Here is a 27,143-nt window from a genome sequence, read left to right on the forward strand (position 1 = left end):
CGGATACAAATGGACAGACAAAGCTCAGTAGCCTTCAATAATCGGCTTGTTGGCAAAAGTGAGTCCGCTCACCTCTCTCTCTCTCTCTCTCTCTCTCTCTCTCTCTCTTTCATCACCCCTCCTCACCCCTCCTCCTCTGAGGCGCGTCCCGGAGCAGAGATGCGGTTGCGGGTCACGTTGCGCAGTCAAGACGCGGAGCCTCCAGGTCAGTAGAAACATGATGAATTACTCATCGCTGGTCAACAGGTTTCAGAGAGGAAAACCACCAGCACCTGCCAGAAGTAATTTTACTCTCGATAGCAACCCTATTAACCACTTTAGCTCATATTCGACACACAAATTTGTCATCAAATTTGAATCTTATAGGCAAGTCTCACAAAGCAAATACCTTTGGGTCAATATAGACTTTTGAAGTTCATGGGATATATCTTGCATACATATTTATTAAAAGTGAAAAATGACGTTTTTTACGTTCATTATGATCATGTCTTTACAAATTCCATAATTATTTATTATGGAAACAATCACTTAATAAAGAAAATGACTGGATATCACTAAAATGTCAACTAAATAACCGTCCCAATTTAATAACAACCATCTTCTAATTAGCAAAACAATAATGAAATGAGCTGATTCAAAAAATAGTTTTGACTGTGTTCTTTTTATTAAGTTGAGATAATCGTGACAGGTATTTCTTTTTTGGCAATATATCAAATTTTATATGGAAAATAACAAATTGTATCTGTGTCCGAGAAATCGCTTTCAACTAAGTTCCCCATTACAAAAACAACTTTACACATAAAATTTCATAAAATTTGGAATACAAAAAATAACTGTCTTAAGACAAACAATCATCTGGGGAAGTCCCATAGTGACATTCACTGACTACAGTTTTTTTTAACCTCTAAATAATAGTTTCCAGCAATAATGTATGGAGTTTTTCCCAGTAGATGTCTTTAAAGGCTGTTATCTCAAAGTTATTATTTTTCTATTCATGTGAGACTTTACAGTCTTATTTTCTTTCTATATTCTGAAGAACAGAACAGACGGGGTTGTTCATATGCCATCCATAGCCTGATTTATAGAACTAAGTTATGAACCCATGAATAAGTTCCTGAAAGGGCAAGTTCTACATTTTGCAAAAATGTTTTATGGTTTTCGCCAATCAGATTCCACTGTTAATACAGCAATACTCAGCTAGGCGAGTCAGGCACCTTTTCAACAATGCTTCACATTATAGTTTCACACTTCATCACCTCAAACAGGAGTTCGGCATCACTTGTTCTCATTTCCCTGTTCCCTGATGCGATATTTAGACACAAAAAGGGGCAAACAGCTTATATTGTTTGGTAGCTATACAATGATAAGCAGCTACTTCACTTGGAAGAGAAAATTGCGATATTTTAAATTAATCTATGGGAGCAGATGAGGAAGTTCCTGATAGACTAAACACCATGTTTCTTTTAAAAATATATATATAGATGTATTTAGAGTTGCAGGGCAAGAATTACTGCAAAGATATCAGCCTAAACTTCAGTAAAAATCATTTAACTGAAAGCTGCGGTGGCTATTCTTGAGCCTATACATACTGTACCGAAGCGTCTGACTCAACACACAGCCAAAAGAATATAATGTCCACAGAAAACATGTTTTAAAAATAAGGCACTATTTATTGTAACATAAATTTCTGATAAACCTAGAAACAAAAAGCTTTAGGATGCTAGATGTGCACTGCGGTCAAAAGACTGTCTCTCTCTGGTAGGCCACACCATCCTGGCAGTCTTTCTCACTTTTATCCCCATCCTTCGGCCACTAAACGGGGTTAACTCAGGAAAAACAGAAATTAATAAAAGGAAAACGACTATCCTGGCTTCTACAAAAGCTTTTCTATCAATAGAATGACAATGATTATGGAGCCTGTCCTGTTGTTTTGCTGTATGTGACCAGGTCAGTGTCCTGGTCATATCGTTTATGTCGCCCCCTGGAGATCACATTTCACCACTGTCGACCTTCTACTCTAAAGTGTCCTCTCAAGCGCACTTGAGAAGCTGCAGTCACAGTTACTGGGTCACTGCTCCAGCCTGCTCGTTGCTTTAGTTTCAGATATCTAAGTTACAGTAAGCAGTTAATGTTTTAAATGAACTAAACATGCCCCGGGTGCAGCTCTTTAATGCATTATGCAGTTGAAAAACGAGCAGGTAAGTACAGCATCGGCTGCGATAAGGTGAAGTCAGGATGGAAAATTCCAGTATTTGGCAGTAACATTAACATTTCCGAATAGATTCACTTCCAGATATGACTATAGGGGTAAACACAGACCTAAAAATGTTCAATTACATGTACCTTTTACCTTTTGAACTGAATAATTTCACATTTTGAGTCAGATATTCTGTAAATGTGAAGCTACAACCAAGTGAAGTAAACTTGGTAATTGTCATTTCCACACTTAAGTTTTTGTGCATATTAAACCACATGTATGAATTAGAAAGTAATGGAGCTGTCAGGCAGATTTTATTACTTTTGGATGGAAAATTTTGTCTCTTTCCAGTCTTACTGCCAAGCTAAGATACACAACTCCTTTCTTCTAACTCATTCTCCAGAATCTTTAACTGTAAATGCTCATGAAACGTACTATTTTACCCACGTTTGAACAAAACGTGGTCAGCAACACAAAAGAAGGACATACAGAGTGCTTTAACACACAGATGAGATTATGGTCTTATGATGTCTGATGTGCATTAAATCTCTAAATATGATGAGTGTTTAGACACTTATGCATAACTGAGCTGCTTCCTGTCAGCTGTGAAAGGGATTAACTGGATGCTTTTTATTTCTTTATCTCTAAACTTTTCATTTAATAAACCTCTTATCAGTCCAAAGCAACCTATGAAAGTACAAATAATCTCCACCTCTGCTTACTGTAATAATACTGTTATTTAATTCAAGGAAAGCATGTTTAATATTAGATTAGGTTACACAGAAGTGTCTATTTGGGACTGGTAAATCACGGTATCCCCTACAGAGACACGCTGTAACAACCTATTTGTCAAAAGTGATGTAATCTGACTTTTTCAGATTTGTTTTGGCATCTAAAAATTATTGTAGCGAGTAAAAAATGAATGAAAATGACACTTAACAATACAGTTGCCATGACATGAAGCTAAAACCAGACTTCAGCTCTGCCACTAACTAGACACTGTTTTCTCTGGAACTCACTAATTAAAAATTACAGTGTTTGAAAGGCCAGCTTTCCTCAGCTCCAGCAGACTCTGCTCTTCACTGCTGTCAGCATGATGTGCCTCATTATTTTTGCTGTAGTTGTGGTGACTACTATTTTATCTTTCTCTGCATTGTGTCTTTTATTCAGTGCACTGTCAAAAACTACAAAAAAAAAACACAAAAGGTTGAAGTCTGTAGTTGCTTGGTGGTTTTTGGGGACCTGGAAAGATGGACAGTGGCTATAAACAGCATTTGGCTCCACTGGAACTTTCCCTCTTTTATTGCTTTTCCACATTGAGCTTCAAATACTGTATATCATCACAAACACATCGTCCCCACTGTAAAGCACGGTGGTGGCATCATCATGATGCAGGCATGCCTTTTAACAGCAGGCCCTGAAGGCTTGTGAAGGTAAATGGTAAAAGGAATGCAGCAGTAGGGAAATCCTGATGTAGTCTGCAAGAGAAAAGACTGCAACTTTGAAGAAGATTTGCTTTCCAGCATAGCAATGACCCAAAGCATTCAGTCTAGGCTACATAGAAAGGTTTTAAAGGGATTTAAAGGCAATAAAAGGGCAAAACATGCAAATGAGGTGAATGCTTTTCGTAGGCACTGTAGTCCAGGGCATAACAATGGAGCAGAGCTGTATTTCCTATCTAAAAATGAGAAGTCTACTTTCTAAAATCCAACTGTTTCCAAAATGACCTTAAATTCAAATGCGAAATTATGTCATAGCAGAATGAAAAGTGTGACTGTTGCAAGGGTAGTACTGATTTGGTCCTGGAAAAACATTTGAAATTGTTAGTGTCAATTTCTAGTGGTTGTTCCTACACTGTTCTTCTATAAGTAACCTAAATTCCAAAGGTGCACACATACCACGCAACAACGAGGTGAGATAAAGAGAATTGACAACACAGAGAGACACAAAAACGCAACGGAAGAACTTGGTCAGCAGGTTTTTTACTTCTCGGTGGCAGTCAACCCTCAGGCAGAGAAACTCCAACATTTCTGCTTTTAAATAGTTTACTGCTTTCAACAATCTCGAGAAACTTTTATTTTACTATCTTGGCGTTTCAGTACAGTATTCAGACAGTTACACTTTATTTAGATCAGTGGCCAAGAATAAAAAAAAACCAAATCATTTAAAAACCAGCAGACTTGGAAAAAAATGTTTAAACTATAATTAAACAAAAACCCCTACTAAACTGTATTTAACCCTCCTGTTGTCCTCATTTACGGGCACCAAAAATATTGTTTCCTTGTCTGAGAAAAATACAAAAATTCAGCAAAAAAAAAATCCCCCAAATTTCTGAAAATTTGCAAAAACTTCAGGAAGAAAATTCCAATAATTCCTTAAAAGTTTCCCTTAAAAGTTTTATTTTTTAAAAAATAAATAAATAAATAAACAAACTCAAATTTCACAAGAAAAGTCTTGTAAATATTTTCAAAAAATGAGAAAAATCTTCCAAAAAAATCCTAAAAATATCTAAAATGATTACATATGTATCAGTAAAACTTTGGATATTTTCTTTAAGAACATTCACAAAAAAATCAACCAAAATCCAGCGAATTTCGCTGTATTTTGGTTGATTTTTATGTGAATGTTCTTAAGAAACATTTTTAACATTTCTTTTTCCCCCACCAAAAAATGTTCCAAAAATTCCCAAAAATGTTGAAAATGTGGACATCAGAAGTTTCACTGTGAAAATATGTATTTTTTCCACAGTTTCAAACTTTAAAATGGGTCAATTTTGTCCAGCAGGACGACAGGAGGGTTAATTATTGTTCACTTGTTTGAAACGACTGGTTTGTGTAAGACTATTGCTTTTATATTTCCGCTGCCTTGGTTCTGCTACAGCTGTGTGAGTCACCTGTACTGCAACAGCTGGACAGACATTCACTTCACAAACACAACTGGATTGACGGTGACAAAGCATGACAGAACTGTTTCTCTCAGCTCAAACAAAGCTTTGCAGATGCATGGTTTTCACAGGGCGGTTGCAATATATAAAAATACCTTGCTGAATAAGACATTTGTGTGTATTCTACTTGTATAAATGCTTCATAAAATACTACAAATAACAAACTGGTGCGATAATGACAGCATTTATAAAAATGAGAAAATCAGCTTTGCATGTTACATAGAAATAAAAAGGCAGGTACAGCAAAAACAGCCTAAAATTATCTCGTGAAATGGAAGGTTTTCACTTTGTTAACATGTCCACATGGTGTCTTTTATATGCAGGAAGACACTTAATGAGCGAAATAAACAGCCAACACCACAGCTGAATATTTGCACAGATTCAGACGTCCAGGGACTCGTCTGTCACAAACCAAAGGAACCAATCTTCCTCGACTGTTCTGTTTCATTGTTCTTCTTCAGAATCAGTTTTCAGTTCGAACATGTGTGACTGAATTAGTCCAATATTACAACTTGCCACTGCAAAGCAGTGTTATAGCGTTTGCGTCGGCAGTGAGCTGGTGTGCTTGAGTTGCAGAGAGCAGCAGACAGAGAGGCAGGAATTTTATGTTTTAGATCAGAGGTGTCAAACATGCAGCCCACCAGAGGGTCCAATCCGGCCCACAGGACGACTTTGTAAAGTGTAAAAATTACAGAGAAGACATTAACAGTGATTTGTAAATTTGTAAAACTATAAATTTAAAATAATTCCTAGACCATGACAAGTTGGTTTGATCATAGAGTAAAATACTAGATTGGTCTTTTGTAATTTTGTGTCTTGTGTTTGTAATATTTTGTCTTGTTTTTGTTGTTTTTTGTCTTTTTATGTCGGGCTTTTATTGTTTGTCTCACATTTTTGCATTTCCTTTTTGTCTCGTTTGTGTTTTTTGTCTCATTTTTGTAATTTTTTGTTTTGCTTTATTCATTGTTTTGGGTATCATTTTTGTGGTTTTGCTTCTCGCTTTTGTCATTTTTCTGTCTCGTGTCCATTTTTTTGTCTAATTTTTTGTCTTTTTTATTGTTTTGTGTTGTTTGTCTCATTTTTTTCATTTTGTTCCTCACTTTTGTCGATATGTGTCTCATTTTTGTAACATTTTGTCTTGTTTCTGTTGTTTTTTGTCCTTTGTAAAGTAAAATACTACATTGTTCAGTTCCAGATTCCTGTGACGAAATGCTTTGTTCCTTTGTAGATACTTGTAATGTGTAAATGATAAACTGAGGCATAATGTTGTTGAAATTGAATTTGTTTTTCTTAAGAAATTTCAGTTTGTTCTTAATGTTTGGTAAAAAGATAATTCCTTAAGTGTGAACATCTTCAGAATGTACTTTTTTGCACGAAAACAAAGGAAAAATTTGGAGTTGTGGTTATTTACAGGTTATTGTGCTATGATTTTACTTGAGCCCACTTGAGATCAAATTGGGCTGAATGTGGCCCCTGAACTAAAATGAGTTTGACACCCCTGGTCTAGATGAAGCAACAGTGTACAGTTATATCTAATTTTTAGGGTTTAATCAGTGACCACGGAGGCACTTCAACAAGACGGACAACAGCACACAATCCAGGAAAACACAAGCCACAGAAAACCTCACCCACTCAGATTTTAAGTAAAAATACCATTCATTTTAACACAAACATGTCAGCAATGTTTCACATACTGTAGCAGCCAGATGAAAGACACTGTGAATATCTGCGTTATTTATCTGCACTGTGAAGCTGCAGTCGAATGAACTTACTCTCACTGATTTTTACTGCCACATAAATTCCTGAAAGACACAAACATACACCACTGTTAACTCCTCTCTGTTAGAAAGGTTGGATTTGCTGTGATAGATTGCGACTTACCCAATCATGGCGCCCTTCTTCACATAAGCACATACTGGACTGTGCTCAAGCAGTTTTGCTTTCAGGGAATCGATCTCCTGGTTCCAGACACCAGATTCGGCTTTCAGGTTGGCTTAGTGACACAAAGAGAAGCCACGTTTCAGAACTTCACAGTAATTCTTAGATTTCACCACATGGCAGCGCTGCACTGCAAAAACTCAAAATCTTACCAAGTGTATTTGTCTTATTTTTAGTCAAAATGTCTCATCCCACTCGATTTAAGATAAATTCACTTAACTAGTGACATTTCAGCAAGATGGAGGGACTTGTTTTAAGACAACGGAACTGAAATATCTTAAGTCAAACAATCTTGAAATTATCTTGTTTTTAGTTGTATTTTACAAGAAAACTTAAAATAAGTTTAACATCTCAAATTTTTGAGTGAAAAACTGCTTTTTTTTTTTTTTTTTTTTTAGCATGTCTGGCTTATTTTAAGACACCTAAGCTTGACAATCCTGGTAAAATGTAGCCTAAAATAAGTTTTCCCAGATAATTTTAAGATCTCAATATTCTAAATATCATATCTTATTTCAAGAAATCTTACCGAGCCATTTTAACTTGTTCTATTGGCAGATCTTTTCACTTAATTCAATGTAAAAGTTCCTTGAAGTAAGTTTTTTTTTCTTGTTTTGAGAGGGGCATTTTTTCCAGTGTGGCAGCTGTGTCATACCTTCATTCTCCTTTTGTGCCTTCTCTGCTTCATTCAAACTGTCGGTGTCTGCTTTCTGCAACAGTGGGAGGAATGTCAGACATGGTGAACTGGTATTTGTGTCTTTTATAAATAAGGAGTGTTTGTTTTTTTTTTTTTTTTTACCATTTCTGCTTGACAGTTCTGAACTTCTTCCTTCTTTGGCTCCATGCCTGTGAGGAGTTTGACCACTACGGTTTCCATCTCCTCCACTTCTTTCAGCTTCTGAGAAAAGTCCTTTTCCGCCAAGTCTTTTAGCTGGACTTCATGCGGATGCTCTTTAGAAAGTCTCTCCGACTCCACTTTGAGTCTGTCCTCCGTCTTGTTGAGCATTTCTATCACATGGCGCTGGCCCACAATGACCATCAGCACGCCCATGGACACCAGGATGGAGAAAACACACGCGATCCAGTGAAACCGCATTGATGCTGTTTGAGCTGGTGGAACAAAAACACACACAGGGAGGACAGGTTTTCTGACAGTTTCACTCTGATACAAGCAGCGTGATCACAAAACTCATTTCAGTTTAAATTCCCGTCTTGCTGAGTCTTCTTACCGTATCTGTTTGGAGTCCACTTTAGTTCCCTCGTCTCTTTTGTCTCCTGGGACTGTGTAAGAATGGAGGTGACGGTGTTGTTCTTAGTTTTGCCTCCTCCCTCTTGCTCAACCGCTTCCTGCTCGTCTACTCGAGTTTCACGGGCAAACAGGTTGAGATAGGTCTGAGCCGACGCTGTTGACATCACCAACGATTGCGGAACCTGTTGGATTTCATGTCCGCGCTCATCTTAACAGGTTGGATGAGAAGCACAGAAAGAATACATACAAAAAAAAAAAAAAAAAAAAAAAAAACCAGCGGCAGCTAGGGTCAATATATAATATATATATTTGCGGGACTTTTTGTAACATAGTTGACATTTTTGCTGTTTTCAGGCCTAAAATCAACATGACCGCCTATAACGAAACAATTGAATAAAATTGAAATTGAAAGTTATTTCTAAAGCTATTGTAGTAAACCTGTTGACATGCCATAAATCCACACTTGTCTCACACATTACTTTATATTAAATAACTCAGAAAGTCTTGGAGTCTGGCCAGTCTTTTCTTCAGGAGGAAATGACATCATGTGGAGCAGGTCATGTGATCTGGAATTTTTTATTTATTTATTTTTTATTAAGCATTGTTTAATAACAAATATTCAACAAATAGGCACCAATTGTGTCATACAATTCAACTAATCCAAGCATCAAGAACAGGAAAAGAAAGAAGGAAAAAAATAATAATAACAATAAAATTATATAAAATAAGATAGTTTAAAATAAATTAACTTAACAGGGGTTAATCAATATATAACATGAGAATCTTAGACAGTCTTAAGGCACTTCTATTTTCCAATTTCTTAAGGAGTAAAAGAAAAGTTTCAAATCATTTTTAAAAGCAATAAAATTCGGAGCAACCTTAAAAATATACATTTGTTTACATAAAATTTTTTACCAATTATCATTATATGATTGCACATGAATTCCAAATCTTTGTTTTGCATAAAGAGACCAAACTTAATTAAATTGTATTCAAAGACAGGTCATGTGATCTGGAATTAACACACTTCCTTGAGAGGTGTTTTTGTAATGGGGAACTTAGTTGAAAGTGATTTCTGGGACACAAATACAATCTGTTATTTTCCACATAAAATTTAATATATTGCCCAAAAAGAAATATCTGTCATGATTATCTCAACTTAATAAAAAGAACACAATCAAAACTATTTCTGAATAAGCTCATTTTATTATTGTTTATCTAATTAGAAGGTGGTTGTTATTAAATTGGGACGGTTATTTAGTTGACATTTTAGTGATATTCAGTCATTTTTTAATAATAAGTAATTGTTTCCATAATAAATAATTATGGAATTTGTAAAAACATGATCATAATGAACATAAAAGCATCAGTTTTTAAATTTTAATGTATACAAGATATATCCCATGGACTTCAAAAGTCCCTCAATTATATATTGACCCAGATAAACCTTGGCACCGTCTCAGTAGTAGTAATGAGGTCGAGTTTTTAGTATATTCCAAGTATGTGGGGCACAGTAACAAAAAGCACATCTTCAAACCTCAGAAAACATTTTCAAGGTGAGCAATGTCTATGAAACTTTAACCCTTGTGTTGTTCTGTGGGTCAAAATTGATCCGTTTTAAAGTTTGAAAATGTGGGAAAAAATATATTTTCACAGTGAAATTTCTGATGTCCGCATTTTGAACATTTTGGGGAAATCTTTGAACATTTTTAGTGGAAAAAAAGAAATGTTAAAAATGTTTCTTAAGAACATTCACAAAAAAAAAAATCAACCAAAAATCAACCAAAATCCAGCGAAATTCGCTGGATTTTGGTTGATTTTTATGTGAATGTTCTTAAAGAAAATATTGTAAGATTACTGATATATATGTAATCACTTCAGATATTTTTAGGCTTTTTTTTGGAAGATTTCTAGTCATTTTTTTGAAAATATTTACAGAATTTTTTTGCCAAATTTGGGGGACTTTTTTCAAATAAAATTTTTAAGGGAAACTTTTAAGGTATTATTGGAATTTTTTCCTGAAGGTTTATCAAATTTTCAGAAATTTTGGGGCTTTTTTTTGGCTTAATTTTTGCATTTTTTTTTCAGACAAGGAAACAACACTTTTTGGTGCCCGTAAATGAGGACAACAGGAGGGTTAAACGACACTGCACCTTTCACTGCAGTTTCTCTATCTGTAGAATATGCTACAGACATGTGAACATATAAATAATGTTTTAAACTATTTTAGTGGCGGCAACACTTGTATCTACTACATAAAATGCATATAGAAAGTATTAATCTCACCTTGGAAGTTTCCCCTTTTATTTTTTGTTTTTTCAGCACTCAATCATGGTCAGTTTTTTTTGCCTTTTATGGCAAGAATTTACCCCCCAAAAAGACTCTTTCATGTCAAAGTGAAAACAGACTTCTACAAAATAATGTCAATAATTTAAACATTTCAACACAGTTGCAGCTTCTTGGTGCTACACAATTAGTGAAATGGAGATCATCTGAGTGCAGTTAATGTGTCTCAAATTAATGTTATGTGTCTCTTAGCACCAAAGAGCCGACAGGGATAAAAGAAGAATGAATGTTGGACTTAAATTCATCAGGTGACCAGAAATAAGACTTCTAATAAATCCAGACATTAGAATATGTGAATAAGCAGCTGTTTCCTGACAGGTTAAGCATAGTAACTTTATGAGGTGATGAATAATATGTCTGTCAGCTTGTTTCTGTTCAACCCAAGTGGCCAAATTACAAGGTTTGGTGCAGTTTTGACTCTTTTTATGCACTTTGAAAACAGGTGAAGTGAGCCATGAATCTTAGTTTAGTTTCAGCATGTGATCGAATGAAACGTGTTGCCGGTTGGTTCCCAAAATGTATGACCTGTGACATTCAAAGCCCAAATAAAAAGCTGTGAGATGCCGATTCATTACACACTTACTAGTAATTAATTATTCTTATATGAAGCAGAAATATTTACTGACTTTAATCATCTAACTACTGCTGATATTGATCTCATGACTCTTGGGAGGATCCTCACCGCAGGAGCCAAGAATTCAACAATACCTTTCTTTTCTGTCAAACTATTTGACTGCAGCAGCTCATGTTTTCAGCCCTGCCCACACATTTCACACTCTCATATTACCAGCTCCGGTCTGACCAGCATTTCTGGTTTTACTGGGTGGAGTGGTTAAATGTGGCTGAATGTCACACAGTAAATGCTGCCCACAGGATCCCTTGTTGACCATCAGTACGAATCCTTTTAACTAGTTAACAAATCAACAGTTAAACCTGTAAAACCCACTGCTGCAAAAATACATCAGTTTTATTTTTTTAATTATTATTTTTTATTGTTTATATATAAATTAATATTTATATATAAAAATTATAGGTATAATCCCAAATACAGAAAAAAAATGAAAAAAATAAAATGAAACATACATATATATATATATATATATATATATATATAGAGAGAGAGAGAGAGAGAGAGAGAGAGAGAGAGAGAGAATTAATAGAAATAGAAATAAATAATGCAAAATAATAATTTAAAAATAAAACCGATGTATTTTTGCAACAGTGGGTTTTACAGGGTTAAGAAAAGAAAATATAAATCTTGCTTTGTTTTGTTTTATTCTATTTTTTTTGCTCTTTTTTTTCTAGATTTGGGTCTTACAGGGTTTATGCTGATAGACTGGCAACTGGTATCTATTTATATTTTACTTTTTTGATTCCTGAACACCTGATGCATGAAGCACGTAGTTTTTTTTTTTTTTTTAATTTGCGTTTTATTCACTTTTTCAAAAATAGACACAAAAAAATGAAGTCACGAGGAAACAAGGTTCTTGATGCAAAAAATAATACAATTAAAGCTAACAACAGGACTGATTTCTTTCATTATGAAACAAAAATTGGCTTCAAAAGTTCACAAAAGTACCAAAGTTCTATGTATCGTGCATGACTAAACACTAGTATCTACTTATACATGTACATGCAGAAATTAATTGACATTTACTGATGCATTATGTTCTCCATGATCAAATATAACCACCCGATAATGTCTTTATCTTATACAAAACAAAACAATGGCACAGTAGCGCTACGTCACAGTATGACTGTTCCACACGATCCTTTTGAAAATAACCACGATAGGATTGAGGCCCTGAAAAATTGTGGCCTTAAACAACTCACACCCAATCATTATTCTTGTGGGCGGCCACCAAACGGTCACAGTGTCAACAGTTTTATCACAGCTGATAATTATAGTAACAATATGAAGCCAGATTGATAGAGATAAATTAACCTGAAGCATGAAACCCCAGCAAAACAGAAGGCTACAAAAGGACTAAATGTCGTTGATTCATAATCTCACATCCTGCTATTTATATTTTTATCTCTAAAAAATTTTAGCTTTTTTTCCAATATTGCCTATTTTATTTACTGAAAGTAAATCCTTTCTGGTTGAATATTATAGTCAGGTCATGTGTTTGCTCACTTCTGGGACCAGCTGAGCAAAGCTGGAAGCTGATTGGTCCGTTCGAGGGAGCTGGAAAGTATTTAAGCATCTTTTGTTCCTGCATCTGAACTCTTGACCACCTGTTGACCTGCTCAGGTGAGAATGCTTTATTATATATAGAAGTATTTTATTTATAAAAATCATTCTTGAAATATTTTTCTGGAAATCTCTTAAACATTTTCTAAAATAAAATAATTTTATTGGGAATCTTCTACTGGGTAATGTTAAAGCAACAGAGGAAAAGTACGTTTTTCTCTGCATTTTCCTTCGTCTTTTTTGGTTTGTGATGTAAACGGATAGTTTGCTTTTCTAGATGCTAATATATAAATGTCATTTTTTTTCTATTTTTATTTCTCGTCTCTTTTCAATTTTTGTTTTCTGCTGTTTCTGACAACAGTTTAAAAATAGGTTTTTGTCATGCTCATGGTCATGTGTCTGTTATAGAGAAATCATTTGAAAAAAAACGTAGAAGTTTAACTTGTGTGCCTCATTTTTCACTTATATCAGTGAACCTCCTTTTTTATTGTTTCAGGTTGTCTCCATCGACAACCATGGAGTTATTTGTTATTGTCTTGTTGGCCCTTTTGCTGAGCGGTAAGTTACCAGGAAGTACCTTAAAATAATGATAATTTAAGCCATGAATGAGTAATGGTTAAACATTGCAGTGTGAAATTATTATGTGAGTTGATCTAGATTACAAAAAAAGTTATAGAAAAACAACTTTATATAACAAAAACGCACATTCGTATAAGGAATAAAACAATAAATTTAAAAAAAATTGAAATATAGCTTTTTTTTATTAGAGACTCATGGGAATATTATGACTGGGCTGAATGTGTTCAGAACTTATTTATTTAACCCCCCTGTTGTCCTCATTTACGGGCACCAATAAAATATTGTTTCTTTGTCTGAAAAAAATCTAAAAATTCAGCAAAAAAAATCCCCAAATTTCTGAAAATTTGCAAAACCTTCAGGAAGAAAATTCCACAATAATTCCTTAAAAATTTCCCTTAAAAATTTTAGAAAAAAAATCCCCCAAATTTGCCAAGAAAATTCTTGTAAATATTCTCAAAAAAATGAGTAAAAATCTTCCAAAAAATCCTAAAAATATCTAAAATGGTTACATATATATCAGTGAAATTTCTGATATTTTCTTTAATAACATTCAGGAAAAAATCAATCAAAATCCAGTGAATTTTGCTGGATTTTGGTTGATTTTTTTTCTGAATGTTATTAAACATTTTTTGTTACATTTCCTTTTTTCCACCAAAAAATGTTCAGAAATTTCCCAGAAATGTTGAAAATGTGGACACCAGAAGTTTCACTGTGAAAATGTTTTTTTTCCCCACATTTTCAAACTTTAAAACGGGTCAATTTTGATCCGCAGGACGACACGAGGGTTAATCCAACAGAAACGACACTGAGACAAAAAGAAAAGGTTGTATATGATACAGATGAAAAAATGCGACCTGATTTACATGTAAATATATTTAATTTTTGTTTTAGGTTACAGCAAAGGAGGACCGACCGCTCTATCACCACAATCAGGCACCTGCTGGGTCATGGGTAACCTCCACTACACCTTTGATCAGAGTTACTACACCTTCATGGGCAACTGCACCTACGTCATGGCCAAGAACTGCCATGTTGATGCTGCCCTGCCGGCCTTTGAGGTGGACACCAAGAACATCAACGCGGACAGCAGCGTACTGGTCCCATCGGTGGGGACGATCAGCATCAGCGTTTACGGGTTCAACATCGAAATAGTTCAGTCCGAGTTTGGTTTGGTCCGGGTGAGTCAGTCTGTAGCGCTGAAGTGATTTTATTGCTGGCATTGTTGGAGTTATGAACATGGTGATAATCCACAAAGTAACAAGTGGTGGGAGGTACATTTGGTCAAGTGCAAATTTGCAGCACTTGCACTTTACTTGAGTATTTCCATTTTCTCCTACTTCAAATTTCAATTCCACTAAATTTATTTGACAGCTTTAGTTACTTTTAAGATAATATAACAAGTTTTTAAAACATAACACATTGTTAGAGGTTCAACCTGTTTTTAAACCTCTCTGGATTCTTACAAAAAATAGCGTGTAGCTGTCTAGAAGTTAACAGTTCACTTCCCTCTAAATGTCTCACATTAATAAATGTTAACCTCCGAAGACCCGAGCTTTGGTTGGGCTTGCATTTTAGTTTTCTTCTAGTTATCTGGAATAAGGAGTAACCACTAAATACAATAATTGGATAATATCTGATTATTATATTTATTATTAGGGATGTCAGATAATATCAGCCCACCAATATTATCGGCCCGATATTGGCATAAAAATGTAGTATCGGTCAATATTGTTATCGGCTTTTTTGCCTATCATGAAAACTGATAAAATAATGCCTGGATTTTGCCGGCATTTACCGACACATAGTATGAACTGTTGTTTGAGACAATTAAAGAGAAATAAATATGGTCTAAATATGGCATTTTTTTTCCATAACTCAAGTTGAAGTAGTTTTCTTATTTTGCACAGACAATGTTTACATTTGGAAAGCCTTGCTGCATTTGAGAATGCATCCAATGGGATAAAATGAGGCATGATGTGTTAATTCCACGACAGGAGATATGTGACGTTACCTAAAATTAGTTAAATAGGCCACATATATCGGTATCGGTTGATACTGGAATCACAAAATGAGAGTAGAACAATGTCGGCATATCGGTTATTGGCAAGAACGCAAATATCAGACATCCCTATTTATTATACTATATTTATATTATATTCATATTGTTATTATTATTATTGTTGTTGTTTTCTAACCCTTCCTTCAAAGTTTCCCCTCAAACTTTTATTTTAAAAAAATCCCCCAAATTTGGCAAGAAAATTCTTGTAAATATTTTCAAAAAATGACTAAGAATCTTCCTAAAAATCCTAAAAATATCTAAAATGATTACATCAGTAAAACTTCTAATATTTTCTTTAAGAACATTCACAAAAAAAATCAACCAAAATCCAGCGAAATTCGCTGGATTTTGGTTGATTTTTTTTGTGAATGTTCTTAAGAAACATTTTTCACATTTCTTTTTTTTCCACCAAAAAATGTTCAGAGATTTCCCAAAAATGTTGAAAATGTGGACATCAGAAGTTGTGAAAATATTTCATATATTTAATATTTTTGTTTTCACATTTTCAAACTTTAAAACGGGTCAATTTTGACCCACAGGACAACACGAGGGTTAAGATCCTGGCTACTGCTTTGCCTGCTCTGACAGTTTGCTCATGTCTTACTACGTCTCTTTGGACTAAAAACGTCATATTTTTTGATGGATTTATGTTCAGGTGAATTACCAACAATGGAACCTCCCGATCAACCTGAACAACGGCCAGTTGAAGTTCTACCAGAAGGGTCTGTTTGTGGTTGTGGAGGCAGATTTTGGCCTGACGGTGCAGTACGACTGGAACCAGTACCTCGCCATCACAGTGCCGGGGAGTTTTGCCGGCAGTGTTTGCGGCCTGTGTGGGAACTTCAACGGCAAAAAGGAGGACGACCTCACGACCCCCAGTGGTTCGGTGGCCAGCAGTGTGGCAGCGCTGGGAGCAAGCTGGAAGGTTCCCGATGCTACAAATGACGCCTATTGCAAAGACGAATGCGGCAGCCAGTGTGCCAACTGTACTCTCGGCGTAGATCAGAAACTAGAAAAACAAATCTTCTGCAGCGCCCTGATACAAAATTATGCCAAGCTCTTAGGTTGTCAACTCAACATTGACTCCAGCGTGTTTCAAACCAACTGCATGATCAACCTCTGCAGGGGTGAAGCCATGACTACGTACCTTTGTAACTCTCTTCAAGGCTACGCTGACATCTGCCAGATGTCAGGCGCCCAAAGTATAGACTGGAGAGCTTCTGCTCAGTGCCGTGAGTAAATACACAACACATGAATACACATAAATATTGCGGAAAAGATAGATTTTTACATGCCAGCTGCTTGCACAACTCCTGAATTGGATGCTAACAGAATGTGAAAATTCCACTCTTCCTCATGCTACTTGAGTCAGTATAAATTAAAAAAAATAAATTAAATTTAAAAAATATATATATATATATATGTTTTTATGTTCATAATGATCATGTCTTTACAAATTCTATCATTATCTATAATGGGAACAGTCACCTATGAATAAAAAATGACTGGATATCACTAAAATGTCAACTAAATAACCATCTCAATTAAATAACAACAAACTTCTAATTAGCTAAACAATAATAAAATGAGCTTATTTAAAAATAGTTTTGATTGTGTTCTTTTTATTAAGTTGAGATAATCATGACAGATATTTCTTTTTTGGCAATATATCGAATTTTATATGGAGAATAACAAATTCTATGTGTTTCAGAGAAATCACTTTCAACTAAGTTCCCCATTACAAAAACACCTCTCAAGGAAGTGTGTTAATTCCAGATCACATGACCTGCTCCACATGATGTCATTTCCTCCTGAACAGAAAAGACTGGCCAGAATCCAAGGCTTTCTGAGTTATTTAATATAAAGTAGTGTGTGAGTCAAGTGTGGATTTATGGCATGTCAACAGGTTTACTACAATAGCTTTAGAAATAACTTTAAATTTCAATTTTACTCAATTGTATATATAATATTTAGAAGAATCTTTGTGTAAAAATGCCATGTGGTGTTTGGTTCTAGGCAGCCATGTTGATTTTAGGCCTGAAAACAGCAAAAATGTCAACTATGATACCTGACAAGTATGTTACAAAAAGTCTTGCAATTATTTATTGACCCACTTGCAAATTTTACTGAAGTGATCTGTATACTTTCCACTGCTAAATAAATATGAATAGCTGACATCAAACTTTTCTTTGTCCATGCAGCCATACCCAACTGCCCAGCAAACAGCCACTATGAGTTCTGTGGGAGTGCCTGTCCCGCCACATGCGCAAACAGAAACACAACCTGCAACAGCAGCTGTGTGGAGGCTTGTGTCTGCAACGACAGTTTCATCCTCAGCGGCTCCCAGTGTGTCCCCGAAGCTCAGTGTGGCTGTACGTACGAAGGCCGCTATGTGGAAGCCGACACGTCTTTCTGGGGTGACGAGACCTGCACCGAGATCTACGCATGCTCGGCCGGTGGAGGTTTGTCCATCAGCCAGACCGGGTGTCCCTCTGGGCGGCAGTGCCAGGTGGTGGCCGGGCTCCGAGGCTGTTATGCCCTCAGCTACGCCACCTGCATGGTGTCCGGTGACCCACATTTTGTGACCTTTGACGGGCAGCGCTTCAACTTCCAGGGCACCTGCATATACGAGATGGCCAGCGTCTCCTCCAACCAAACCAGTCTGGAACATTTCAGTGTTGTGTTGCAGAGCAGTGGTCAAGATAAGAGGATTGGGTCCGTTGTCCAGCTGGTGGAGGTCATGGTTTACGGCTACAACTTTACCATCAGCAAAGAGTACCCTGGTGCTGTTGTGGTAAATATGTATTTTTTAAAAACAGCATACAAATAGGGCTACAACTAAGAATTATTTTCATAATAAATTATTGTTTCAGTTTATTGATTGAAGTGTTCGTCAAGTCAAATGAAGTAGTATATAGCACATTTAAAACCAAGGTTGACATTACAAATATTAAGGTTAGGACCCTACAGTATTATTCAGAATACAAATTTACCTGTTTAATTTAAATATTACTATTAAGACCCCATAGTATTGAACATGGAGCACCCAGAAACTCAAAGATCCCCTGTGAGCAAGCATTCTGGTGACAGTTTGGTCAGTGAAACACTAAAAAGTACTGCCACTACTGTGTCATTGGCTGCCTGGATGGCAATTAAAGGCAATCTGAAAACAAAAGATATTCTAAAAACAATAAAAGGAAGATGATGAAATGCAGCACAATAAAGAAACTGGAATAATGATATCCTGCAAAATGAGTCTGAAAAACTATTAAAGCTGCTAAAAACTTGGAATTTCTCATTTCTACATTAAATATTTAGAATTAAACAACAATCAGAGAAAAATACCTTTAAATATTACGTATTGATGTGGCTTGATTTGGATTGTACTGATTCTCATCCAACAACTGCACCAATATTATCACAATTTAATTGACATTTTGCCAAAATCCTGATTGGTGCACAGAGATATCACTTTGTTATCTCTTCAAACTTAGCTCCACCAACTTCAAGAGTGTAAGAAAAGCATTTCACAAACCTGTTCACTTTTGGTTTGCATTAATAGCGTTAAGCATTAAGCTGAACATCAGGGAAGAACACATGAGGGTATATTTCCTAGTTGGGACGCATTCACTTTGAAGGAAACATTTTACTAATGTTTCATCATGTCAAAATACAGAAATCTGTTCAAACTTTTGCAGAAAAACAATGTGTGCATGTAGGACACCTAATCTAAACCCTAACTCTTGAGCTGATTGATGAAATTGTTTTTCAGGATCCTGATTGTTGCAGTTCTACTTCCATGTAATTTTTCTTTACCCTTTCTATTCATTGTTAAATGTGCAAATTACCTGATGAACCTATTTTGTCTGTCATTATTATCTTTAAGGTCAATGGTGAGCTCTCCAACCTCCCTATGACACTGGACAACAATAAACTCCATCTCTACACCAGCGGCTGGTTTGCTGAGATCGAGACGGACTTTGGCGTGAAGGTCTACTACGACTGGAACAGCGTAGCGTTCGTCATCGTCCCCAGCACATATGTGGGTGCCATGCAAGGTCTTTGCGGCAACTACAACCTCAACCTCAAAGACGACATGCAGATGAGGGATGGACATCAAGCCTCCACCTCTGAAGAGCTCGGCCAAAGCTGGAAGCTGGCTTCCGTCCCCGGCTGCGTTGACGGCTGCAGCAGCCCCTGTCTGGGCTGCAACAGCACCCAGACGTCTCTGTACAACACCAGCAGCTACTGCGGCCTCATCAGCGACCCCGCAGGCCCGTTCCGCGACTGCCACTCCACAATCGACCCCACAGGTTTCCTGAATGACTGTCTGTACGACGTCTGCCTGTACCAGGGCAGCGGCAGTATGCAGTGCAAGACTTTGACTGCGTATACAGCCGCCTGCCAGCTACAAGGTGTCACCGTGTACCCCTGGAGGTCGGCTCAGTTCTGTGGTAAGATCATGGACAAAATACTGTGAATTTATCAAACCACTTAACAGTTGAAGTAACCCCGATTCTGTGTTTTCCATAGCTGCCCAGTGTCCATCAAACAGCCACTATGAGCTCTGCACCAGCTCCTGTCTGGGGACATGCGAGAATAACTCTACAATATCTAACTGTGGAGCTCAGTGTATGGAAGGATGCCCCTGCAATGAGGGTTACCTCCTGAGTGGAGATGAATGTGTGCCTGCCAACCAATGTGGCTGCATGTATGAAGGCATATACTACCAACAGGGGCAAGTTTTTTACCCCGATGCCAATTGCCAAGTGAAATGCACCTGCAGCAATGGCACGGTGAGGATGAAGCGACTTAAGAGTCTTTACTTTTAGGATTCGTTTGCATCAACGGAAATGCAGTTTGAGCACCATTTATGATTCCTATTAATCTCATTTGGCATGATATTGAATTCTATTCATCTATCTAAAAAGCTTGCTGATTCCAAGAAAATTTTCACCTATATTCTGCAGTTCCTTAATGATATCTAGTCCTGCAGATAGTTTTACTTTCATTTGCAAAGGTTTTCAGATGTGTATCTGTGTCAGACATACAGATTAGAGGCTAATGCTTAACCCTCCTGTTGTCTTCATTTACGGGCACCAAAAAATATTGTTTCCTTGTCTGAAAAAAATCCCAAAATTCAGCAAAAAAAATTTCACCAAATTTCTGAAAATTTGCAAAACCTTCAGGAAGAAAATTGGGAAGGTTGTTCAGTGTACCCTTACAGTTGTGGAACTGATTGCATTTGGATGTTATTTCAGGTGGGATTTTCAAAAAATAGCCTTGAACTGAAGGGGTTGATACACAACATGCTAGTAGTTAAAACACAGGAACATACAATAACATCACAGCTGCAGAAGACTTAAAAAACTGTAGTTTGGGAATAAAAAGTCCAAATATAAATGATTCATAATAATGAGTGAGGGTTGTCCTAAGTAACTGAGAATTTGTTTCTGGAGATAAACAATTCATTTGAGTTCAGTCCAGTTTTATTGATACAGGACCAGTTCACAACATAAATTGTTATCTTGAATTTCCCTCGGGATTAATAAAGTATCTATCTATCTATCTATCTATCTATCTATCTATCTATCTATCTATCTATCTATCTATCTATCTATCTATCTATCTATCTATCTATCTATCTATCTATCTATCTATCTATCTATCTATCTATCTATCTATCTATCTATCTATCTATCTAAGGCCATTTTATACAGTAAGATCAAGACCTGGCAATTAAAATATTAAGAAAAACCCAGCAAATTCAACAATTCCCTTTGAGTAAGCACTTCAGGAAAAGTGGGAAGAAAAAAACTCCCTTTTAACAGCTAGAAACCTCTGGCAGAACCAGGCTCAGGTAGATCAGCCATCTGCCTCGACTGGTTGGGGTGAGAGTAAAGCAACATGAGTTTTCCTAATGTTTTTTTTTAGAATTTAAATGTCACCAACCAATTCAAACAATGACCCAGAAGGTTTGTCTTTTCACTTTAGGTGCAGTGTCAGCAGTCCTCATGCGGTCCATATGAGGCGTGTGGGTCAAAAAATAGTGTGCGATCCTGTCAGCCGGTGGGACAAGGGGTCTGCTCCATCTCTGGCGATCCACATTACAACACTTTTGACAACAGCACCTACACCTTCCAAGGCACCTGCACCTACGTCGCCGCTGAAGGCTGCAACCTTAACGGCACCAAGCTCACCGGCTTCTCTGTGGTTGTGGAGAATGAGCTGTGGTATGATCTGTCCAGCGATCCCCAGGTGTCAGTGGCCAAACTTGTTGCAGTTGAAGTTTATGGACTCGTCTTGATCCTTCGCAGGAACGACGTCAACATGGTTTGGGTATGTCACTGATGTTTTTACAGCTGAAGAGTTTAAACCGCGCTTAGGTAGACTTCAGTGAAAATACTAGTAAATGACAGATTCCAAGAAATGATGGATAATCAAACCACTGAATTGTTTTCTGCAGGTAAATGGGGTGCTCCATCATCTCCCACAAAGCCTCCTCAATGGTGCAGTGACGGTTTCTCAGGAGGGAACTAATGATGTCATTTTGACCAATTTTGGCCTCAGGGTCACTTATGATCTGGTCTACCACGTGACCGTCACTGTTCCCGGAAACTACAGGGGCAAAACTTGCGGCCTGTGCGGCAATTTTAACAACAACCAAGCAGATGAGTTCCAGCTGCCAGACGGAAGCGTCACCAAAAATTTCCAGACCTTTGGTGCGGCGTGGAAAGTTCCCGTACCTGGAGTGGTTTGTCAAGACGGCTGCAGCGGTGACCTCTGCCCCACATGTAACGCTTCTGCAAAAGCTGCTATTGAGACAAAATGCGCATTTCTCACCAATCCCACAGGTCCCTTTGCTGCCTGCCATGACGTGCTAGACCCTACGTCCTACTACAATGATTGTGTCTATGACGTCTGCATGTCTAAAGATGAACAAAGCATGCTGTGCAAAAGTATCGCTGCTTATATGTTAGACTGCCAGTACTTGGGAGCACAGGTTCAGAACTGGAGGAGTCCTTCTTTCTGCCGTGAGTCTCACTCTTTTCTATTACGAACGGAACACAAATTTCTTTTGCTAAACAAATGCTAACTCCTGCTTTTTCTAACAGCGTACACATGCGGTAACAACAGCCACTATGAGACGTGTATGATGCCCTGTGCCTCTCCATGCCCTGGACTCCGCAACACCATGACATGCACCACGACTTGTGTTGAGGGTTGTGTCTGCGATAACAACTTCTACTACAATGGAACTGGCTGCGTGCCGTTGGACCAGTGCAGCTGTTATTACAATGGCCACACATACAAGGCAAGTAGATAGTCTATTGTTCATGTAGTACCTTAATCTTTAGACTTTAATCATTGCATTGATAAGGCATTTTGGTTATCAGCAATCAAAGGCATTTTGAATGAACAGGTACATTGGTCAGTACGTTATAATTAAGTCATTTATAACATTTTAACCAGTGTAAATAAGTGTTAATTGTGCAAACCAGACTCTCAGGACAATATAGGATGTGGATTTCTAGACACAACAATGGTGTGATTCCTGGGATGGGTGTGTAGATCAGTCGGTTCACTCTTGTTGTCCAGACTGAAATATCGCAGCAATTACTTGATGGAATTCCATGAAATTCGGTATGATAGTACAGGTAGCAGATGATGAAACCTACTGATTTGGTGATCAACATACTTTTCACTACTAGATGAAAATCCCAGAATTGTATAGGACTTTAGATTATGATCAAATACCCTTAAAACCATGACATTTCATTTATTGTCAACTATAATTTGTGATTCACACTAATCTGGGACTGCAAACATAGAAAACAGTATCAGCATCGTAGACCATATGTTAAAGATGGATGTAGCAACCATGGCGTCAACCAGTGGTTTGTGGAGTTTTGAAGCTTTGAGTTTGGAATTTGGCCATAGCCATTTGAAACCAGATGTATCGAGAGATGAGTGGAGCTGAGTTAGAACTCAAGAACACTATATATGGTGATATGGATTGTTTATTTTCCTGAAAATGGGGCCATAATTTACTAAAATAGCATCATTCTGAATTCAAAAAGCCTTGAAGCTAGCAAATAAGACCATAAAACCATTAGGAATTTTTACAGAGGTAATATATCAAGTGAAAGGTGTCTCATTATTTTTTCATACACCTCTAAACAATCACCTTTTTTTTTGCAAACAGAGGAGTCGCCCCCTACTGGCTGTTAGAAAGAATGCAGATGTAATTCTCTTATGTGGCTACATCCATCTTTCATATGCAGACTATGCTAAGCATCAACATGTTACAGCAAGGTCCATGTTACATTAGAAAAGAAGTGGTTTGTGTCCCCAGGAAGGAATTGATTCTGTTGCATTTGATTGTCAGCAGGCAGTCACAATGTGAAGTAGCTTTAAATGTTTGACTGCCGGTTTTAAACTATTAGACCAATAGTCTGACGCAGCTTATCCAATCTTGACATGATCGATATTGACATGAAGAGTTTTCTGATGCTCCTATGGCTGCAGATTCTTCATGTTAGTGTTTGATTTGGACCTGCTTCCGAAAATATTTCCAACAGCATAATAGGGAAAATAATGAAAAGCACATTATTGTGATTCTGAGGATGAACTTAACCCTCCTGATGTCCTCATTTACCGGCACCAAAAAATATTGTTTCCTTGTCTGAGAAAAAATCCAAAAATGTAGTAAAAATTCCCCAAATTTCTGAAAATTTGCAAAACCTTCAAGAAGAAAATTCCAATAATTCCTTAAAAGTTTCCCTTAAAAGTTGTATTTTTTTAAAAAATCCCCCAAATTTGGCAAGAAAATTCTTGTAAATATTTTCAAAAAAATTAGTAAAAATCTTCCAAAAAAATCCTAAAAATATCTAGTGATTACATATATATCAGTAAATTTTCTAATATTTTCTTTAAGAACGTTCACATAAAAATCAACCAAAATCCAGCAAAATTCACAGAATTTTGGTTGATTTTTATGTGAATGTTAAGAAACATTTCTTTGTTTCCACCAAAAAAAGGTTCAAAGATTTCCCAAAAATGTTGAAAATGTGGACATCAGAAGTTTCACTGTGAAAATACTTTTCCTCCCCACATTTTCAAACTTTAAAACGAGTCAGTTTTGACCCGCAGGACGACACAAGGCTTAAACATGTATTTTGTGTCATCTGCAGATTGGAGAGACCGTTATAACTGATAACTGTCAGAGGATTAGCACCTGCCAGGCCTCTGGAGTGGTAGCATCCATGAACATGACATGCAACCCTGACGAAAGCTGCCAGGTGAGGAACGGTGTGATGGGCTGCTACCTACAGCAGTGCTCTCTGACCACCAATGGCACCCTCTCTACTTTCAGTGGTGAATATGGCACCATAGCAGCACCGGGAGGCTATGAGATGATCCAGAACTGCAACCAGTCAACGTCAGACTGGTTCAGGGTGGTGGTCAGCTTGCAGCACTGCAATCCTACTTTCAACACATTAATGGCTTATTACGTGTTCTTCAATGACATGTTGATCGCTGTCACCTACAAACACGGCGTCTGGGTAAGTGTCTAGATATAAACATGACATTAGTCTTAACTATATGACCTAAAAATGAATATATTACGATTATGTGTTCAATCTGTGTCCACAGATAGATGGAAAGGAAATGACTCAGACCACCTTCTCCCAGAACAATGTGATTATTGAGGTTTCTGATGGTACGGTGAGAATCAACAGCTCTTCCAGCATTCAGCTGTCCTTCACTGCAGCTAATGAGCTCATCATGACGGTCAGCGATGAAGTAGCGGACACGATATGCGGAGCATGTGGGAAGCTTGAGTCCTTCACCACAGCAACAGCAGATCTGAGACAGAAACTGCTCGTAAAACTGCATGAGATTCCAATTTCCTTGTCATCTCTGGACATCGGGCAATGGATAGGTCCTGATTTCCCCCTGTGGTGAGTAGCACAATGGATCTCCAGTTATTAACATATGAAAGAAGCAAATGTTTTTAGATGTGCATTAAAGCACTAGAATGTGACTTTTGATGTAATAATCAAATTTAATAATTTGTACCTTGAACTGATCTGGTGACTCCAAGCGGGGGTCAAACAACTATTTTAAATACTTTGCCAACATAATCCTGGAATTCTACACATAAGAGTTCAAAATGAAAACATCTGCCATCTAAATTAGCGTTCCTACATGTCTGCTGCAGTACCAGCATGAAGACCAAATAAGTAACATTATAAACGGTACATCTATTTTTGTTTTGGAGCTGTGATGCAAATATGTTGACTCTAATTGCTACCATAATCATTATTTCTTCCTTGTGGCTTATTATATGCAGATGTTATAAATAATATTATTGATAAATTTAGTTTCATGTGTTCTAATGTCAACTCAACGCGTGCTTTTTCTGTTTATTTTTCAGCGAGTGAACTCCATTCTCCTGCCAGCTATTTATCAGTTGCTCTGATCAACATTCTTCCTTCATCGTCGCTGAAATGACAGCATCTTCAATTCATAAAGTTATATATGTATGTATAATACATATTTATATCCACTCACAAGAATACCACATTTGTGTCAAAGCTAAAGCAACGTAAATTTCAAAATATATATTTGCATGTAGTTTACTTCTATAATGTCAATTTTACTGATGTTTTGCTCTCTAATAACAATGATATGTACTATGATGTAAGCTCAATAAATTCTTTGTCTGCGCCTCGTGCAAGAGTCTGATCAAACTGTTTTGCTGCCATTTTTTAAGTCACACTAAATCATTTGCTGACAAGAATAATGTCCGTGCTATGTTTTTTTTTTATTTAAAAGGTTAAAAATCAAGAATCTTTACTGTCATTGTGTTTCCACACATCGAAATTTCGATTGGTAACTCCCAGCTATAGAAAAAAGATAGAAAACAGGCACACTATATACAAATAAAATGCAAATAAAATAAAAATCCTCAAAAGATATAAATATGGTAACAGAATTAGTGCACATGAGCAGTAGGATGAGAGGTAAAGTGCAGTCCAGTGCAAGAATCGGTTCTTTATTGCACACAGTGTGTGTCACATCAGACCAATGAAATTACTGAACAGGTCACAGTGGACCAATGAAACTGTTCAAATTAAATCAAACGTCATGCACACTCCCTCATCATGGAAAACACGCCAAGAAATGCATATGATGCAGCTTTTAAGTTTAACCCTCGTGCCGGTCAAAATTGACCCGTTTTAAAGTTTGAAAATGTGGAAAAAAAACATTTATATTTTCACAGTGAAACTTCTGATGTCCACATTTTCAACATTTTTGGGAAATCTTTCAACATTTTTTGGGGGAAAAAATGAAATGTTAAAATCTTTAAGAACATTCACATAAAAATCAACCAAATTTCAGCGAATTTCGCTGGATTTTGGTTGATTTTTTGTGAATGTTCTTAAAGAAAATATTAGAAGTTTTACTTATATATATTTAATCACTTTAGATATTTTTAGGATTTTTTTGAAAGATTTTTAAATTTTTTTGAAAATATTTACAAGAATTTTCTTGCCAAATTTGGGGGATTTTTTTTTTCTAAATAAAACTTTTAAGGGAAGCTTTAAAAGAATTATTGGAATTTTCTTCCTG

The 27,143-nt window shown here is 36.6% G+C and overlaps 2 protein-coding genes across 2 annotated transcripts; one reads left to right on the top strand and one right to left on the bottom strand.

The window, feature by feature from the left end:
- Positions 1-60: 60 nt before the first annotated feature.
- LOC118469194 (IgGFc-binding protein-like) lies at positions 61-26,260 on the top strand. Its single transcript, XM_055017791.1, has 14 exons — positions 61-205; positions 12,788-12,925; positions 13,362-13,423; positions 14,336-14,622; positions 16,159-16,735; positions 17,705-18,297; positions 19,390-19,957; positions 20,037-20,299; positions 21,498-21,842; positions 21,970-22,537; positions 22,619-22,818; positions 24,698-25,069; positions 25,161-25,468; positions 25,945-26,260. Exons 3-14 carry the CDS (start codon positions 13,381-13,383, stop codon positions 25,949-25,951), a joined length of 4,131 nt encoding a protein of 1,376 aa, XP_054873766.1. The 5' UTR covers positions 61-205; positions 12,788-12,925; positions 13,362-13,380; the 3' UTR covers positions 25,952-26,260.
- Positions 4,161-8,506, bottom strand: LOC111585217 (uncharacterized). Its single transcript, XM_055017792.1, has 5 exons — positions 8,306-8,506; positions 7,876-8,186; positions 7,732-7,786; positions 7,023-7,134; positions 4,161-6,943 (listed from the first exon to the last, which is right to left on the bottom strand). Exons 1-5 carry the CDS (start codon positions 8,487-8,489, stop codon positions 6,916-6,918), a joined length of 690 nt encoding a protein of 229 aa, XP_054873767.1. The 5' UTR covers positions 8,490-8,506; the 3' UTR covers positions 4,161-6,915.
- Positions 26,261-27,143: the final 883 nt, after the last annotated feature.

The sequence above is a fragment of the Amphiprion ocellaris genome, chromosome 15 (assembly GCF_022539595.1).
Source record: "Amphiprion ocellaris isolate individual 3 ecotype Okinawa chromosome 15, ASM2253959v1, whole genome shotgun sequence".
NCBI lineage: Eukaryota > Metazoa > Chordata > Actinopteri > Pomacentridae > Amphiprion > Amphiprion ocellaris.

Bases quoted from the DNA above. Each gene is read 5' to 3' on its own strand.
- LOC111585217 (XM_055017792.1), bottom strand. From the start codon at position 8,489: ATGTCAACAGCGTCGGCTCAGACCTATCTCAACCTGTTTGCCCGTGAA. The intron at 8,187-8,305 runs GTAAGAAGACTC...TTGTTCCACCAG, and splicing joins GTGGACTCCAAACAGATACG to CTCAAACAGCATCAATGCGG. The intron at 7,787-7,875 runs GTAAAAAAAAAA...CCACTGTTGCAG, and splicing joins AGAACTGTCAAGCAGAAATG to AAAGCAGACACCGACAGTTT.
- LOC118469194 (XM_055017791.1), top strand. From the start codon at position 13,381: ATGGAGTTATTTGTTATTGTCTTGTTGGCCCTTTTGCTGAGCG. The intron at 13,424-14,335 runs GTAAGTTACCAG...TTTTTGTTTTAG, and splicing joins GTTGGCCCTTTTGCTGAGCG to GTTACAGCAAAGGAGGACCG. The intron at 25,070-25,160 runs GTAAGTGTCTAG...CTGTGTCCACAG, and splicing joins CCTACAAACACGGCGTCTGG to ATAGATGGAAAGGAAATGAC.